The sequence below is a fragment of the Carassius carassius genome, chromosome 17 (genome assembly GCF_963082965.1).
Source record: "Carassius carassius chromosome 17, fCarCar2.1, whole genome shotgun sequence".
Classification (NCBI taxonomy): Eukaryota; Metazoa; Chordata; class Actinopteri; order Cypriniformes; family Cyprinidae; genus Carassius; species Carassius carassius.
Window position 1 is genome coordinate 28305492 of NC_081771.1, and position 16431 is coordinate 28321922.

Here is a 16431-nt window from a genome sequence, read left to right on the forward strand (position 1 = left end):
ACATTAAATAAATTCTGAAAAAAAAGAAATTTTTGTCTTTGAATTCTTTTTACATGTCAAAATGCAAACTAGAATTATTTGTTTGGTAAGATATTTAACCTTAAAGCACACAATCAAGCCTCAAGTAACCTAATAAATAAAACTCGCTAAAATAAGTTAAAATACTTAGTATGTAATTTCTTGATATCAGGAATAAAATCAATACTTGTACATCAAATAGCATGCGAAAAGCAGTAAAGGTATTTCTCAAAATAATTTATTATTGGTAGAAAGCTTTGGCATACCACGACTACTACTTCTACAGTAAAGTATTCACAATTTCTGCATGTGTGCATATAACAGAGTACTACTGTTTACCATTTGTTGAATAATGTCCACTGTTTCTCTTACTATTTAAAAAAAATAGTATGCCCTATACAGTACATACTGAACAGTATTCAGTAAGTAGTAAGCAAGTTTTCCAGTAACAGCTTTAGCCTTTTCATCTAAAAATTTGCTGCTACTTAAATTTCAATGCTCTTGCTTCTCTTGGCCGCAAGAGGGAAGAATTTCTTCTAATCAAGAAATCCAGCTTCAAAAAGTTTCTCCGCTGGCTGTTACTAAATACAGATGGCTAATTGGCTATAGTCATTAGGTAACTGCAAGCACATGTGCAACAACTATCTTCTTTGCAGTATCTAGCCATGACCTTTACCTCCTTTATTTCCAGTAACTCTTCCTTCCACAACAAACAGAACAGCAGATCTGTCAGTCACTGCCATCCAAAAATCAATATTTGTAGTTCAATTCAGATTATGGTGAAGACCTTTACTCATAACAGAGTACAAACATACACACTAGTACAACCTCAAACATGCAATCCCACTGAAGCAACACAAAAACATGTTTTTCACGATGGAATACGCCACCTGACTAACATTAAATTGCAGAATTTGAAGTGTCCTGCCTTCAGTGTTTCACCATATGTACTAAAACTCTTACACAGTATTCAAATCAAGCACCTAGTACCAAGTCGTAGCTTTTAGTACTGATAATGACACAAGGAGCATTGTGGATTATTACCATGTCTGGGATATGTATAGTCATTGAGAGCTCAGGTACGTACACCATAAATGTTGGTGACACTTTATTTTAAGTTGTACTTGTTACTTGTACTTACTATTACAATAACAATAAATTATGCATAATAACTTGCCTGTAACCCTGAACCGTACTGTGATCGCAGCTTGGCTTCATCCAGTATGCGTACAGTTTAATTGGACTACCATCTCAACCTTAGCGATATGCTCATATTTCAAAAGACAGCAGAGACATGCTATATTTAATACTTAAATTTGTGTCACATATGCTTTTGTCACATGTACAGTCTTCAAAGGGATTAAGACCATGCTTCGATTACCCCCCAACCCCTCTTTAGCTTAATTATAATTGCACATGCAAAATTATTGTGTCTTATGTAATTATATATTTTAGTTACAGCAGTTCATCTGAGGAACATGGAGCACTTCATAACCGCTGTTACACACTTAGAAGATTCAAACCCAGGACTAAGTCCACTGGCTTTAGTGGCAAGTCTACGCAAAATTGCAGACCAAAGTGATAGTCTCACACGTGACTTTGTGGGTTCATCTGACAATCAAGGTGATATTCACTATGTAAACAACAGTTTTATCATAGGGCAGATGAATATAAATCACAATCTCTCCAATTTCCTGGAGGAAGTCACTCATCATTTCATAACAAGGGATCACGACGAGAGGGGAGTTGTTTTGACTCCTGATGGCACGACGGTTGCCCTTGCACCTCTCCTTTTAGGTCTTGAATATGGGCTACAGGCTAACAAAGACCGTAACCAGCCTCATGGTTTCTACTTACTCCCACTTGCAAAGTACTTAGGCATTTCCTTTCTGCAGTTTGGGAATGCAACTCCACCTGAGCGACTTGGCCCGGATGGTTGTTGGGACAGTGTATCTGCTCCCATGGTTTATACTCTTTCAGGAGTGCCATCCTTGGCCACCGATGCTCTGGTTCATGGTGGAATGGATGGAGCCATACTTGGGAAACATCTTTCTGTTGTTAACTGCTCCGAAGTCAATTTAAGCACACTACTAAGGAGCTACTACTTAGGGACTATGGAAGAGTTGGATTATGATTTGAGTAATCATCTGAGAGGTCGCTATCGGAGACAGAATTTAAAAAATATCACAAATTTATCACTGCTTCAAGAGAAAGTAGCAGATGCACTACATATTCATCAACAAAAAGGAGACATCATTGTTGAGAGTCTTATAGAAAATGGAATTAAAGACTTTATGCTACGTTATATGGGTAAGTGAAGGTACTTCCAGTTGGTCAAATAAAACTTGTTTGTTTGTTGTTGCTTGTGTTAAAGAAACAATCTCTGTGCTTACCTTCAAGAATGTCCTGCCATCATTCCAAGATGTATGTGGGGAGCAGCTCCACCCCTGGTTCCTGTCAACCCTCTGTCTCCACCCCTGCCATTTCTATATATTCACCACACAGCGATTCCCAGCAAACCCTGTCTAAACCTGCAGATGTGTTCCAAAAATATGAAGGCAATGCAACATTTCCACCAAAAGCAGCGGGGCTGGTACGACATCGGTTACAGGTAACATGTGCTCCAGCATGATTCTGTCACACATATACTTTCTGTCCCTAAACCTATAGTTTGCAGCCTACAAAGGTGGGCATTGTGGTGTGAAAGCTATTCCAAACGATAGGTGTTCCAAGTGGAGAAAGCAGTCCCAGAATGAATCGCAATGAAATAACTTTTTTTTAACATTTACATTTACATTTAATCATTTAGCAGACGCTTTTATCCAAAGCGACTTACAAATGAGAACAATAGAAGCAGTCAGGTCAACAAGAGAACAACAACAGTATACAAGTGCCATGACAAGTCTCAGTTAGTCTAGTATAGAACGCAAAGGTAGGTTTTTTTTTTTTTTAATTAAAAGACAAGAAATGGAAAAGTGCTAGTGTTAGTTGGTTAAGTGCAGGCGAAAAAGATGAGTCTTTAGCTGTTTCTTGAAAATGAGTAAAGACTCAGCTGTACGAATTGAGATTGGGAGGTCATTCCACCAGCTGGGGACAGTCCAGGAAAAGGTCCTTGAGAGTGATTTTGAACTTCTTTGGGATGGTACCACAAGGCGTCGATCACTTGCAGAGCGCAAACTTCTGGAGGGCACATAAGATTTAACCAATGAGTTTAGGTAAGTTGGTGCCGTGCCAGTGGTCGTCTTGTAGGCTAGCATCAGTACCTTGAATTTGATGCGAGCAGCTACTGGTAGCCAGTGTAACCTGATGAGGAGCGGAGTAACGTGAGCTTTCTTTGGCTCATTGAAGACAACCCTCGCTGCTGCATTCTGGATCAATTGCAGAGGCTTGACAGTACATGCAGGAAGGCCCGCCAGGAGAGCATTACAATAGTCCAGTCTGGAGAGAACAAGAGCTTGGACAAGAAGTTGGGTTGCTTGCTCTGACAGGAAGGGTCTAATCTTCCTAATGTTGTATAAGGCAAACCTGCAGGACCGGGTAGTTGTAGCAATGTGGTCTGTGAAGCTTAACTGATGATCCATCACAACTAGTGATGTCCTCAACTTCTAGCTGTCCTCGAAGGAGTAATGGTTGATGAGCCCAGCTGTATAGAGAAGTTGTGATGAAGCAATGGGTTAGCTGGAATCACCAGGAGTTCTGTCTTCGTAAGGTTAAGCTGAAGGTGATGGTCATTCATCCAGCTAGAGATGTCACTCAGACAGGCTGAAATGCGAGCAGCTACCGTCGGGTCATCTGGTTGGAATGAGAGGTAGAGTTGGGTGTCATCAGCGTAGCAGTGATAAGAAAAGCCATGCTTCTGAATGACAGATCCTAATGATGTCATGTAGATTGAGAAGAGAAGTGGTCCAAGTACTGAGCCTTGAGGAACCCCAGTAGCAAGGTGGTGTGACTTTGAAACATCACCCCTCCAAGACACACTGAAGGATCTGTCAGAGGTAGGACTTAACCCACAGGAGTGCTGTTCCAGAGATGCCCATCTTTCTGAGGGTGGACAGGAGAATCTGGTGATTAACAGTGTCAAAAGCAGCAGAAAGGTCCAGTAAGATGAGTACCGAGGATTTTGAAGCTGCTCTTGCTAGTCGCAGGGCTTCAGTAACCGAGAGCAGAGCAGTCTCAGTTGAGTGGCCACTTTTGAAGCCAGATTGGTTGCTGTCCAGGAGGTTGTTCTGTACAAGGAATATAGAAAACTGGTTGAACACAGCTCGCTCAAGTGTCTTTGCAATGAATGGAAGAAGGGATACCGGTCTGTAGTTTTCAAGAAGCGCTTGATTTAGTGATGGTTTCTTGAGCAGTGGGCTTACCCGAGCCTGCTTGAATGCTGAGGGAGATGTTCCAGAGTGAAGAGAGGAGTTGATAACGTGAGTAAGCGAAGGTATGACTGAAGAAGAGATCGCTTGAAGGAGGTGAGTGGGGATCGGATCAAGTGGACAAGTAGTAGGATGATTGGACAGGAGAAGTTCGGAGACGTCCATCTCTGAGAGTGGGGAGAAGGAGGAGAAAGAGTGTGCATCGGTCATTGTGAAGTTGTCCTCAGTCTGCGGTGTGGAGAATTGGCCGCTGATGGATCTCGTCTTATTTGTGAAGAAAACTGCAAAGTCGTCCGCTGTAAGAGTCGATGGAGGAGGTGGTGGCGGCGGATTAAGAAGATAAAGTCTTGAAGAGTGTCCGAGCGTCACAACAAAAAATTTTTTTAAAAATTAAAAAATTAAATAAACATTTCGAAATATTGAGAAATGATGTTTTAACCATAATAATGTATTTTCAAAATCAGAGTATACAAAGAAATCACATACTACATTTAAATTAGTTAGCAGGATACTGTCCATACTGTGTAGTACATATTGCATTCTGTTTGTGTTTCACTCTTTTGTTGCATCCAGAAAACCACATACACACTAAGTAGGTACTTCTCTTCCTAAGTAGTAATTATTTTACAACCATTAAAACAATATGTTTAATTTAAGTTTGGCATGATTGTAATCTCTATGTACTACATTTGTCATATTGACCTGTCAGCATCAGTTTGGTTGCCTAACTGCTATTTACAGTACAAATTCTCTCCCATGCTATAGTTCCATGTTTTGCTTAATGTTTTATAAATACTGTAAATTTAGACATGCTGCTCTTTTACATACTATTTAAGCCCACTATATTGTAGGGATTAGGGAAGTATGCATACTCAGATTTTCTCAGGGGAAAAATAAACACAAAATAGCAGCTGATGTAATCTTATAATTCAGTCTATACTGGAAATAGCTAAATTAAAAAATTTATTATTTTATACAACATTCGTGTGTACTAAGTAATATTTTGCCTAATTCTGTGTAGCCTATATAATGGTTAGCATAGCAACATGCTAATTCCAAACTCCATAGGATTCAATTGTGAGTCAAGCCTCTCCAGTTCTTCAAGTGAGGAGCATTTTTAGCATGAAGACAAAGCTGCTGCTTATGTAGAGCATTTTAAAACAGTCCCTTATGAGATTACATTTAAGTTATGTTCCTGCCATAGAAACCAGTAGCTGTTTCTAGAACAGCTATAATGTTTACATGCATAAAAATGTCAAATGTTAAAAAGTTTAACTGACCTACTTTGTGGTTTTTCTACAAACTGATCAGAGCATAGGCCCATGCAACCATATTTTTACAAATTTTTATTTTTTGTTTGAGTAGATTGCACGCAAAAGATCACAGTCAGTATCATTTGTAAAGTATTCTGTGTATCTGACTGTCTCTCAAAGCTTTGTTGTTGGGTCTGATGGCTACATCTACGAAGGACGAGGTTGGATGTCAGTAGGGGCTCATACTAAAGGACGCAATACTGTTGGGTATGGTGTTGCTTTCATCGGGGACTACACTGCTCATTTACCTGCCCAACATGACATGGAGCTAGTGCACCATCATCTGGTCAATTGCGGAGTGAGCAAAGGATTTCTGAAGGAGAATTTTACCATTCTGGGTCATAGACAAGTGGTAGCAGGCACAAAATGTCCAGGGGAGTCTCTGTATTCTGAGATAACAACCTGGGAACACTACAAAGTATGTAGGATGCTAAACTTAGAAATGTGAACGTTTAATCCTGTCATCCAAACCAACACATTAATCTGTGACTGTAACATGTTGTTCACAGGAAACGGATCCTTTTAAGTAACAACGAGGACATCTACTGTCACTGACATGACATGACTGAAGGTGCATGACTGAAGCCACAACAATGAAACCCACTAATTATTATGAAAAGTATTCTTGATTTTAAATACACATTTAGTTTTAAATATAACTTAGAAGTTAGAAGGTTGGCATTTGAATGTTATTAGCATAAAACAGGCCATTAGCATTACTCTGTACATTGGTTGGAAGTCTGTATGAAACCTTGAAATGTTACTGTACCTTATGTAAGTTAGAATTACGTGTGCAAAAATAAACACGGTGATCTCTAATCCTACATGTTGAGTTTTGTGTGTGACAGTTTGAAGGAAAGATTACTTTAGTCTTTACCACGACAGGAAGTGGTTTTCACAGAAGGCCCCAGAGTGAGACAGGAAGTGCTGCTGTTTTGACAGGAAATGTAACCGTCACTGAACAAAACAAGCAGTTATTTAGGTTAAACTGTCAACTCTGATCATATTTTTTTTTTTAAAATAAAAAAAATCTTCATCATGTTATGCTACAATGATCATAAGAATTTTTCCAGTCACAACCATAGCAGTTCAGTTCAAACTCAAATACAATGTGTGAGAACAAAACATGACCAAATTACATATCATGCTCTCTGGATTTACCATAAATGGGAATAAGGTAAAGAACATAGCACTATAATTTTGCTCTAGTTGGGTCAGTCTGGGAAATATCCTCATCTCTCAGTCTTCAATCAACCTGTAAACCTAACCTGATTTCCCCACCCTCAAACTGACTGGCTTCCTGAATACTGGACGATAAGTACGCACAGAAAAAAAGCCTCATACCTACAAGTGCCGAGGACCACAAAGGTTGCATCATTTGAAACGAGCCAATAGGTGAAGTGAGCAGATGATGAGATCCGACGCACTCGAAATTGAAAATACAAGACATTTAAAGACCTCTAGAACTATTAAGTGCTGAGGAATCCATACTCTTTGAGATACTGCAAGAAAATACAAACTTTGCATTGCATCGAAACATCCTGCACCCAGAAAACGTGCTAATTTGGGTCACGGAGTAGGAATCAAGATGGGTACAAACAAAGATCAGAGTGCTGAGCAATCAGCACCACAGATTGAGGAAGACATGGATCTGTCTCCTGAGCAGAACAGTCCGGTTGACCAAGACCCACAGCAACCAGAGGATGGCAAGCTACTCAACACATACAAGTGGCACACAGGGGCCAAGCCTGAGACAGCGGCACAGGGGACTATTGAGAGGCTTGAGAAAGGGGCTTCAAACAAATGGAATAAAATGCAGAATTGGCGCAAAGCTCTGAGTGAAGATGCGGGAGAAAAATGCTCGACTGCACCTCAAAGGAGCGAAAGCCCATCCAAACCGGACAAGCCAGTAACTTCAAGAAAAAACCCTTTCCGTAGAGCTCTTTCAGAGCCACCAGGGTCCCTTCTATCTTCGGTCCTGTCCTCCTCTTCTGCATCTGGGTCCTCCAGCACACAGGCATCTGGGTCCACTGTCCAGGACACAACGCAGAGGGGTAAAATAAGGAAGTACCTGCAAACAGTTTCACAGAAATTCAAGAGACAACGTCTACAGAGTGCTGCCATTGCAGAGCATGGTAAGAGCTTTATATTCAATTCTAAATGTTAAACAAAACACAAGTTGAAATCATTATGAGGAACCCTTATAATGATTTCAACTTGTGTTTTGTTTAACATTTAGAAAGATCTCTACTGTTGGAGAGTGTAGACTTGCTTTCTAACCTTTTAAAGATTATACATGCACATGCCACTAAATGGCGCTAAAGAATGAGGGTACAACAACAGGATGTACGACACTGATCAATAAACAAAGTAAAGAATCCACAGAAATATATTTTTTCTTTTGTACCCAAATGACCTAAACATGTAATTGGATGTTGATAGGACTGATAGGACTGCTAACTAATTAAGCTCTAATGATATTGGAACTGGATTCCAAATTAATTCTTGCATGAAGTATGTTTTGTCTTTGAAGCTTCTAAGCTATTTAAATTAAAACTGTGCATGTACACTCTTTTACATTTTATGAAAACGCAAAGAAAAGTGTGATCCTGAGATCCTGGTCCAAGAGCCTGTTCGCTTCTCCTGGGCCCCTCAACAAGACGTTCCTGTTTGGGACATTAGTAACTGCTTTCTTCAAGATGGACAGATCCTTATTCCACGTGAGGAGGAGGTAATGAACAACGTGCACATTCAACAATGCCAACAGATGTGACATTATAGTTAGAAGATTAAGGTATTAGATGTATGCCATTAAATTGACTTTGAAGCATCAGTGCATTTAGTTTGGAAATGCTATTTGATTTTATGCTTATGCTGCCAATATATCATTATGTTTTGAATTAATTTTAGCCTTTGATGAGGGTACGGAACCGGGCCAGCAGTTGTCTCTCCAGCCTCAGTCTCCAGAACATCAGTGGAAGTAACACTGGTCAGTATCACAGAGTTTGCATTTACATAGAAGCCAAAAATGTGTAACCAAGCACTATCTGCAAACAAATGACACGAGAGCTTTGCTCATAACTTTCTGATCCACTTTTATTGTTGACTAACTGGCCTCATAAGAACAAATATGAACATTATCTTGTGAAGATCACTAGGGGGATTGCAGTACACTTGAATGAAGTGACTTGCTGAGTTCGCTGTGTCCTGACTATTTAAAAACCGGAGATGACTTCAGGAGATGAGAGATACCATCTGTCTCTATCTAGCCAATGACAAACTGTCATTAACTAAAGTGAAGCTAGATAAAGTACTCACAGAGGAAATGGTTGACGTGGTTATGTGTGTGTGTGCTTGTAAAATTGCTTCCTTTGAGTGTCTGAAGATACCATCATAACTGGGTGTTCCATACTAGAGGACGACTGAAGGGGTGTGCTGTCTAATTCACTCAAAACAAGAATGTGGGACCCTTATGTAAAAAGTAAAAAAAACTTATAAAAGGGCATTTGTGATTTGTGAGAAAAATATTCTGAGCTAATCCAAAACATGGGTTTCAGGCGTTGGATTGTATGTGGAGGGGCACTAGGTAAGCAAAATTATTTTAACTTTGCCTACTTCAATAATTCAGTCAAATAACTTTGCTGGAGAGTTTAATGTATGTTAAATTTAATCAGCATTAAAATAAGTCTAAGGAGATGGCAGAATCCAGTTAACTGAGTTTACATTGATCTTAACTTTCAGCTAATTCAGTTGTTTAGCAAAGCACAGAGATATATTACAATTAGTGCTTTCAAATACATTGTCATTTGCTGGCGCTTATCTGTTGGCTGAGTTGCTTACCAATTTCTGTGCTTCCATATATATATATATATAAAATCACTTTTTGATTTGGTAATTTAGAAGATCATATAAGATATCTACCTTCTGAAGTTTGTAAGTATGAACATTGTGATGGAAAGTTTGAGGCCAATTTACTCCACACAGACAAATGCCATCAGTGTGTTACCCCTGTTGGCAACAATGTTTTGTTTTTACCCGAGGGAACGTGTTCAGTCTGTCAGTGTCTATTGGGGCAGTGTGAACATGACAGTATTTTTTTTTTTTTTTTTTTATAAAATTCTAAATCCAGTGGCCAAATTGTTTATTGGTGTTTGTCTGAGCTTTGTGGATTAACCTTAAGAAGCATATTAGGTCAAGTTTTCTAAAAGTCTTGTATTCTCTTGGCTTCAGAGATGGCATACAATGTAAAGACTCCTAAAATAAGCGTGTTGACCTTACCATGATGGACAATGGACAAGTGTTGAAGGCATCCTACTGTTTTTTCCCAATTTAACACTGACTACAGTACAGTATATGTGGGATTCAGTGACTACAAATACTATACGTGGGAAATATGTTGAAAGAAGTTTAATCAAACCATAAAATGTTTTTAATGTTTTGCACTTTTAATAACAGGACATGCATCACAATTGGCTTTGGGAGATTTGCAATAAATGCTAGCTTAATTTCTATTTGCAGTGGTTGCTGATACATTTGAAGATGATGTCATTTTTAATGTTGCACTTTTGCATTCTTTGCAAGTTAGTTGCTTCATATACTTTGAAAATTCATGACAAAGTGCGAAGTGTCAGACTTCATCAGAAGCAAAACGTTAAATAATCTTGATTTATTTAAGCACCCCTCTGACCCCTATAATCATGTAAGTCCAAAAATTGGGACCACATGCTTTGCATAGTACTGCTTGTCTGCTCTCCAGCTTTCATAAAGGCACACGGATGATCAAGTAAAAGCTAATTTTTGACATACAAAATTAAATAAGCCCCTAGATTTCGGGTTCTGTTCTGTATAGACAGAATTCAACTGCAGTAGTGCAGTTAAATTTTCTGTTAAACTGGAAAATTATTGATCTTATGCACATAGAAGGAAGGAAATGACTATGCTTCCTGCCTTGGTTTCAGAATCTGCGATTGCATTGAGATTATTTGTCTTTCTGCTGTATTTTATCCCATCAGAACGAAATAAACAGAAAGACATACATGCACACATACATTTGATCATTTAAGCTCTAATGATCAATTATTGCAGTATGTAATATGTTTCAAAAAAGAAAGGGATCACTACAGACAAAACAGGAATACTGTGTAATCAAACTGATCATCTAATATAGAAACTGTTCTCATTCTTTCCTTAGAGCTAAATCCAGATCCTGTGGTCCCCCAGAGTGGTACCAAAATAAAAGGGCAAGATGGTGGTGTCAAAGTAAGTATAAATCAGTATTTCTAAGAAACTGTTCCTGAACAAAATGCATGTAAAAAATATATGTATTTTCCCATGACAATTCTTTTCTCTCGTTCTCATGATAGAATTTAATCAAGCGACGCTTGCAGGGTGATGATAAACGGAAAAGCAGCACACAGCTCAATACTGCAGGACTAAGTGTTGCTGCAAGGTGGAGGAGCATTTTTATAATATAGAAAAAGACTGATCTGACTCTGTAGTACCGATTAATGTCAATTGGAACAATCTTATCATCTGATGGTTTTATATGATATGCCATTTACTAATCTTTCACACTTTCTATCAAGGTTTGGTTCAAGAGAATCTTTATCCATTCCAGTCAGTGCGGCCAAAAGCCTGGATCTTAGCACAGACCAGACTACTGTCATCAGGCCAGTCCACAGCTCAATTCTAGGGGAGAAGTACTGTTTTCAGGTAGACCTTACTGTTGCATATTAAAGTACAAACTATGTTTACATTTTCAGATTTTTATGTCAATCCATAATCCAAATATAATTATTTTCTGTCCATTTCATTATCTGACTCATAAAAGGTCATCAACTCAGAGAATAACCACTGCTTTGGGTGCAGTTCAGCTGCAGAAAGAGACCGCTGGATTGAAGACTTGCGTCGTGCGGCTCATCCAAATAAGGTGCTGAATATTCCTCAACTTAAGGTCGACCAAAATATTTACCTATTAACTTGTTACAAATAATGATAATGTTTTATACTATCTACCTTCAGGACAACTGTGAGCGCACTGAGTACTCACTGAGCCTTTGGGTTAATGAAGCAAAAGACCTTCCCCCAAAGAAGCGATATTATTGTGAGGTCCACCTTGATGGTACCTTGTTTGCTCGTACCAGTAGCCGGGCCGTGGGGAAGTCCGTCCAACGCTCCAGCCAAGCAGTTGATGGAGGATCTGGAGCAGCTGGCACAGGCCATGGTGGTGGTGCTTCAGGAGGTTGCCAGCTATTCTGGGGTGAATTTTTTGAACTTGACAATTTGCCCCCTGTCAGCCAGATCACCCTGCACCTCTTTAGAGACGAAGACCCTAAAAAGAAGCGCCATTCCAAGGATGACTCTACTCTGCATCCTTTAGGAAGTGTGGCTCTCAATCTGGCAGAAATAAAAGGACGGGCCTATCAGGAGAAGTGGTATCCCATCGTTCCCTACAAGCCCCCAGGGACAAGTTCAGCAAAGGACCAAGTTGGTCCGCAAGCTTCACTTCGAGTCAAGTCCAAATTCAAGATCCTGAAAATTCTGCCTATTGAGAGGTACAAGGAATTTGCAGAGTATATCACAGTGAATTATGTGGACATGTGCAGCAGCCTGGAACCCCTTCTCAATGTACGGGAGAAAGAAGAACTTGCAGGAGCACTTGTTCATGTTCTCCAGAGCATTGGGAAAGCTAAGGTGAGTGGCAACAGCAGTAACTGTAGGAAAACTAATAAGCTCTTCAGGATTTCTGAATGGTTTTTGGTTGTGCAGGAGTTCTTGATTGATCTGGGTAGTGCAGAAGTTCAGCGCTTGGGAGAAAATGAGGCTTTGATTTTCAGAGAGAATACACTGGCCACAAAGGCTATTGACGAATATATGAAATTGGTGGGCCAGAAGTATCTCATTGACACACTTGGTAAGGAATATTCTACTGCATCCCTTGTTCTAAAACTGCATGTGTCATCTTATTTCCCTCTAACCTCCTGTTTAACCCTCTTTATCCACAGGTGACTTCATAGCCAGACTGTATAATGGAGGAGAGAACTGTGAAGTAGACCCGCAGAAATGTTCTGCCTCTGATCTACCAATCAACCAGAGACATCTGAAGGAGACATGTGCAGATGTTGTAAAGAGAATAACTGACATGCAAGAGTAAGATAAACCTAAGTGTATTTGAAAAAAGAGCCAGTATTTTCTGTAGAAAACACAACTAAGATTACCGAATTGTTGTGATATACTATATTATAGTAACTAGATATACTATGTCCACTTAACTCCTAATGGGTGTCCTTTGTTTTCCACTGGAAAATTATATTTAAATGATTAATTCTTTCCTTTCTATGAACAGCTCATTCCCTGCGGAGCTGAATGAGATTTTTTCCAGCTGGGTATCAGATTGTGAGGACAGAGGTCAAACAGACATTGGACACCGTCTCATATCATCATCTCTGTTTCTTCGATTCTTATGCCCAGCGATCCTCAGTCCATCACTCTTTGGACTTACTCAATCCTATCCAGAGCCAAACACCCTTCGTACTCTAACTCTGACAGCCAAGGTCATTCAAAACCTTGCAAACTTCACCTTGTAAGTTTGGTCTAAAGTCCTTCATTTTCTGATTACCATTCCATCTTTCAGTTAACATACATCAGGTCTACAAAAATTTTTGTGTATTGATTATAAATTCCAATGGAATTAGGGTTTTGTAAGGTTTGTTCTTGGCAACAACTATTTTGTCTCAATATCCACCAGGTTTGGCGAAAAAGAAGAGTACATGTTTTTTATGAATGAGTTTCTAGAACAACACTGGGAGCCTATGAGAGGATTCTTACAGAAAGTATCTGATCCAGACAGTGAAATTGCCATGGCTCGATTTGATGGCTATGTAGACCTGCCCCTTCGTCTAGCAGTCCTTCACAATCTCCTGGTCGATATTATCTCTGTAATGAAACAGGTAACATAAAACTTCAGGGCTCATCTGAGCACTATGAGATTCTCATTAATTAAACAGTGTGCTCATGGGCAAAATTACATCTTTTTTGTAGGACCAAATAGACAACCTACATCCCTTGCCTTCAATCCTAAACCAGATCACAGAGTTCCTTGGCCAGGAAGCTCAACGGATCCCTGTTAGCAGGTAAGGTTATATAAACAAAATTCCCCAAGGGGGCTCCAAGAGAAGCTGCATCAAGCTTTAAAATCAATGTTTGTTCAAAGTACTTTCCTCTAACCTGTGTCTCTATTCTTTTGAAAACAGCATTCATGGAACACCAAAGCCTACATATTTACCTCCAAAGGATCTCCCCAAGTACAGTCCATTACAAAACTCCATGAAGCAGCTTCCCACAGACTCAAAATTCAACCAAGGCAAAGAACGTCAGCGGAAGCAGGTGCAGCGGGCTTTTAGTGTCCCCAACAGACCATCACGGCATCAACGGCAACCAGTAAAAAGGCAGACAAGCAAAGAAGAGCTACCAACGCAGTGCCAGGACTACAATCAAGATCAGGATCCCTGTTTGGAAATTTCATCACCTAGTAATGTGAGTAACTAAGACTGGTTAAAATTTACTAGACATTTTGCCAATGATGTGCTTTCAAATACTTATTTCCTGTTTGTCATAGGCCATAAAATCCAAAGCCCCAGCAGCAAAAGTACTCTGGATCAAACAAAACAACAGCAACGAGCCCTATCAAAAAATAGGGCAAGAGCAAGAGGAGACAAGCATATTAGACAGGGTGGGTCTATTTTACAAAATCTAAATGCATCTGATTTCAGGACCATCGAGTGTATCATAAAGCAAAATAATATGATTTGAAAAATCATTCAATGAAAAAGTCAGTGTGTAATCAGACTGGTGAAAGTAAAAATATTTTACTACTACTTTGATGTGTTGTCAGAATTAACTTGTGTAATAAAGGATGGAAATGGTGTAATAAAAGGCCACATTATGTTGACAAAGTTTGGGTGTCTCATAGCATGCGCAAGAGTTGGGAGAGCTGCGTTTGGGCGTGGAGCAAGTTACTGAGCGTGAGCTGGAGATGGCCAAGCGGTTAGAAGACTTCATAGTAATGACCCAAGATCAGAATACACAGCTACAGGCAGAGGTTCAGGAACTTCGGAATCTGTTAGCCATCCGTGAAGAACAGCTAGCAAGCGCAACTTTCAGGTAAACAAAAAGTCAAATTTTTACATTTATTTAAAAAAAGTCAAAATGTGTTTATTTGTAAAGTCTCTTTCTCCTTCCTGTTTGTGCAGATTGGGCGTCATCGAAGAAGAGAGAGAGGAAGACGAAAGAAAGCTTAATGTTGCTGTAGCTGCAGTAGAACGCATGAATGTTTTGGTAAGTTATATGGTTTTCACTTCAGTCTAATTTTTTAGACATGCATCATTAATTCAGGCTTGTACATACAATATGGCTAAGTTAACACTTTCATTGTGTGTCTGATAACAGGAGGAGCAGTTTGCTGGATTGTTGAAAGATGTGCACCAACTCTATGCAGTTAATGCTGATGGCATGAGAAAGACTTACATCAATACCTGATGCAAAACATGAAGTAAACTGGTGTGGTGTGTTACATAGTGCCCTTTTGCATTGCTATTAGCTTTTGTTAGATTTATTTAGTTCATTGATAACACTGTGCTTCAAGGTACCTACCTGTCACAATTAAAACCAAATCCATTATCAAAGCAATAATATACTGTGGTTAAAATAAAAATGTCCAAACTAAAAATGAATGGCTCTGCATATGACTTTTTTCTCACCAACTGTTTTGTAGACTTTCACAAATAAAATGTGCATTAATCAAACCTGCTAGCTGAATCGTCTATGTATTTCTTTTAACTGTAATAATTGTAAATGTGACTGCAGCTAGGCCAACTCAAAACACCAGATAACCTAAAAATAAAGTAGCAGAGTCAATGAAAAATGTGTGTCAAGGATAAAGAAAAGGACAAATGTATTTTAAAGTGCATGCACAAAGTACTTTACAATGTAGGGGTAGGGTGTATTTATGTTGGTTTCTTACAGTATGTTTGTAACTTTTATACCAGGCATTTTCAACAAAAAAATTATTTTGATGACTCTAAAAATATAATATGGTGTAACTATCACTAACCTATTCCTTACTAATTAATATATGTAAGTATATACAAAATCATTGTTTTCAAAAAAAAGTTGTAAATATATTTTTCAGGATGAAGAGCTTTTTTTTAATTATTATGAAATTATCAAAATATAAGAGCAAAGCACCACAGTTTCACTCATGTGCAATCATGATTCTTTATGACTACAACTACAATAATGCTACAACTACAAGTATGATGCTTTAATGATTGGAACAAAGAAAGCCACAAAGTCACTATCTGTATGTGTAAACTGGACAATTTTTTTCAATGGTTGTTTTACTATTCTGCAATATAAATCACACTGAATGTATTCATTTTTCCAGTTTGTAATCCAGTTCTCATTTACAACAACCCTACCTTTATATATATATATATATATATATATATATATATATATATATATATATATAAACTGAATTAAATTCAAGATATGATATCATTGCATCATCTCAGTATTTGCTAAGAAATGCCATCCAAAAAGGTAAATCATTACAAAAGGCGAAGACATTACATTATTGTAACAGTATCGACACAAAAAGTGTCTCAAACAGTGCTCAATATATTGTTTAAAAATATATAAAAATCACTACAATTGAGTTTTTTGTATATTAC

At 38.6% G+C, this 16431-nt stretch overlaps 3 protein-coding genes across 5 annotated transcripts in view; 2 read left to right on the plus strand and 1 right to left on the minus strand.

The window, feature by feature from the left end:
- LOC132161513 (glutaryl-CoA dehydrogenase, mitochondrial-like) overlaps nt 1-16431 on the minus strand; it is an 88646-nt gene that overhangs the window by 2627 nt on the left and 69588 nt on the right. The window lies entirely within an intron of this gene.
- LOC132160610 (N-acetylmuramoyl-L-alanine amidase-like) lies at nt 804-6510 on the plus strand. The gene is made up of 5 exons (XM_059570251.1): nt 804-1097; nt 1474-2328; nt 2419-2629; nt 5819-6116; nt 6208-6510. The coding sequence occupies exons 1-5, from the start codon at nt 1034-1036 to the stop codon at nt 6226-6228; spliced, it is 1449 nt and encodes a 482-aa protein (XP_059426234.1). The 5' UTR covers nt 804-1033; the 3' UTR covers nt 6229-6510.
- On the plus strand, nt 7010-15410 carry rasal3 (RAS protein activator like 3). 2 transcript variants are annotated; one of them, XM_059571599.1, is made up of 18 exons: nt 7010-7833; nt 8296-8429; nt 8609-8687; nt 10890-10957; nt 11062-11147; nt 11284-11410; nt 11529-11627; nt 11720-12391; nt 12467-12611; nt 12703-12847; nt 13044-13280; nt 13446-13647; nt 13739-13830; nt 13951-14233; nt 14316-14429; nt 14670-14860; nt 14950-15034; nt 15146-15410. In XM_059571599.1, exons 1-18 carry the CDS (start codon nt 7287-7289, stop codon nt 15233-15235), a joined length of 3396 nt encoding a protein of 1131 aa, XP_059427582.1. In that variant the 5' UTR covers nt 7010-7286; the 3' UTR covers nt 15236-15410. The 2 variants fall into 2 exon arrangements, with proteins under 2 accessions (XP_059427582.1, XP_059427583.1); XM_059571600.1 differs by lacking the exons at nt 7010-7833; nt 8296-8429; nt 8609-8687 and adding an exon at nt 9071-9284.

What these genes read in the sequence shown, in the direction of transcription:
- LOC132160610 (XM_059570251.1), top strand. Translation starts at nt 1,034, where the DNA reads ATGACACAAGGAGCATTGTGGATTATTACCATGTCTGGGATATGTATA. An exon ending in TATAGTCATTGAGAGCTCAG is followed by an intron (nt 1,098 to 1,473) that starts GTACGTACACCA and finishes TATATATTTTAG; the next exon opens with TTACAGCAGTTCATCTGAGG. An exon ending in TGGTACGACATCGGTTACAG is followed by an intron (nt 2,630 to 5,818) that starts GTAACATGTGCT and finishes TGTCTCTCAAAG; the next exon opens with CTTTGTTGTTGGGTCTGATG.
- rasal3 (XM_059571599.1), top strand. Translation starts at nt 7,287, where the DNA reads ATGGGTACAAACAAAGATCAGAGTGCTGAGCAATCAGCACCACAGATT. An exon ending in GTGCGGCTCATCCAAATAAG is followed by an intron (nt 11,628 to 11,719) that starts GTGCTGAATATT and finishes ATCTACCTTCAG; the next exon opens with GACAACTGTGAGCGCACTGA. An exon ending in AGAGCATTGGGAAAGCTAAG is followed by an intron (nt 12,392 to 12,466) that starts GTGAGTGGCAAC and finishes TTGGTTGTGCAG; the next exon opens with GAGTTCTTGATTGATCTGGG.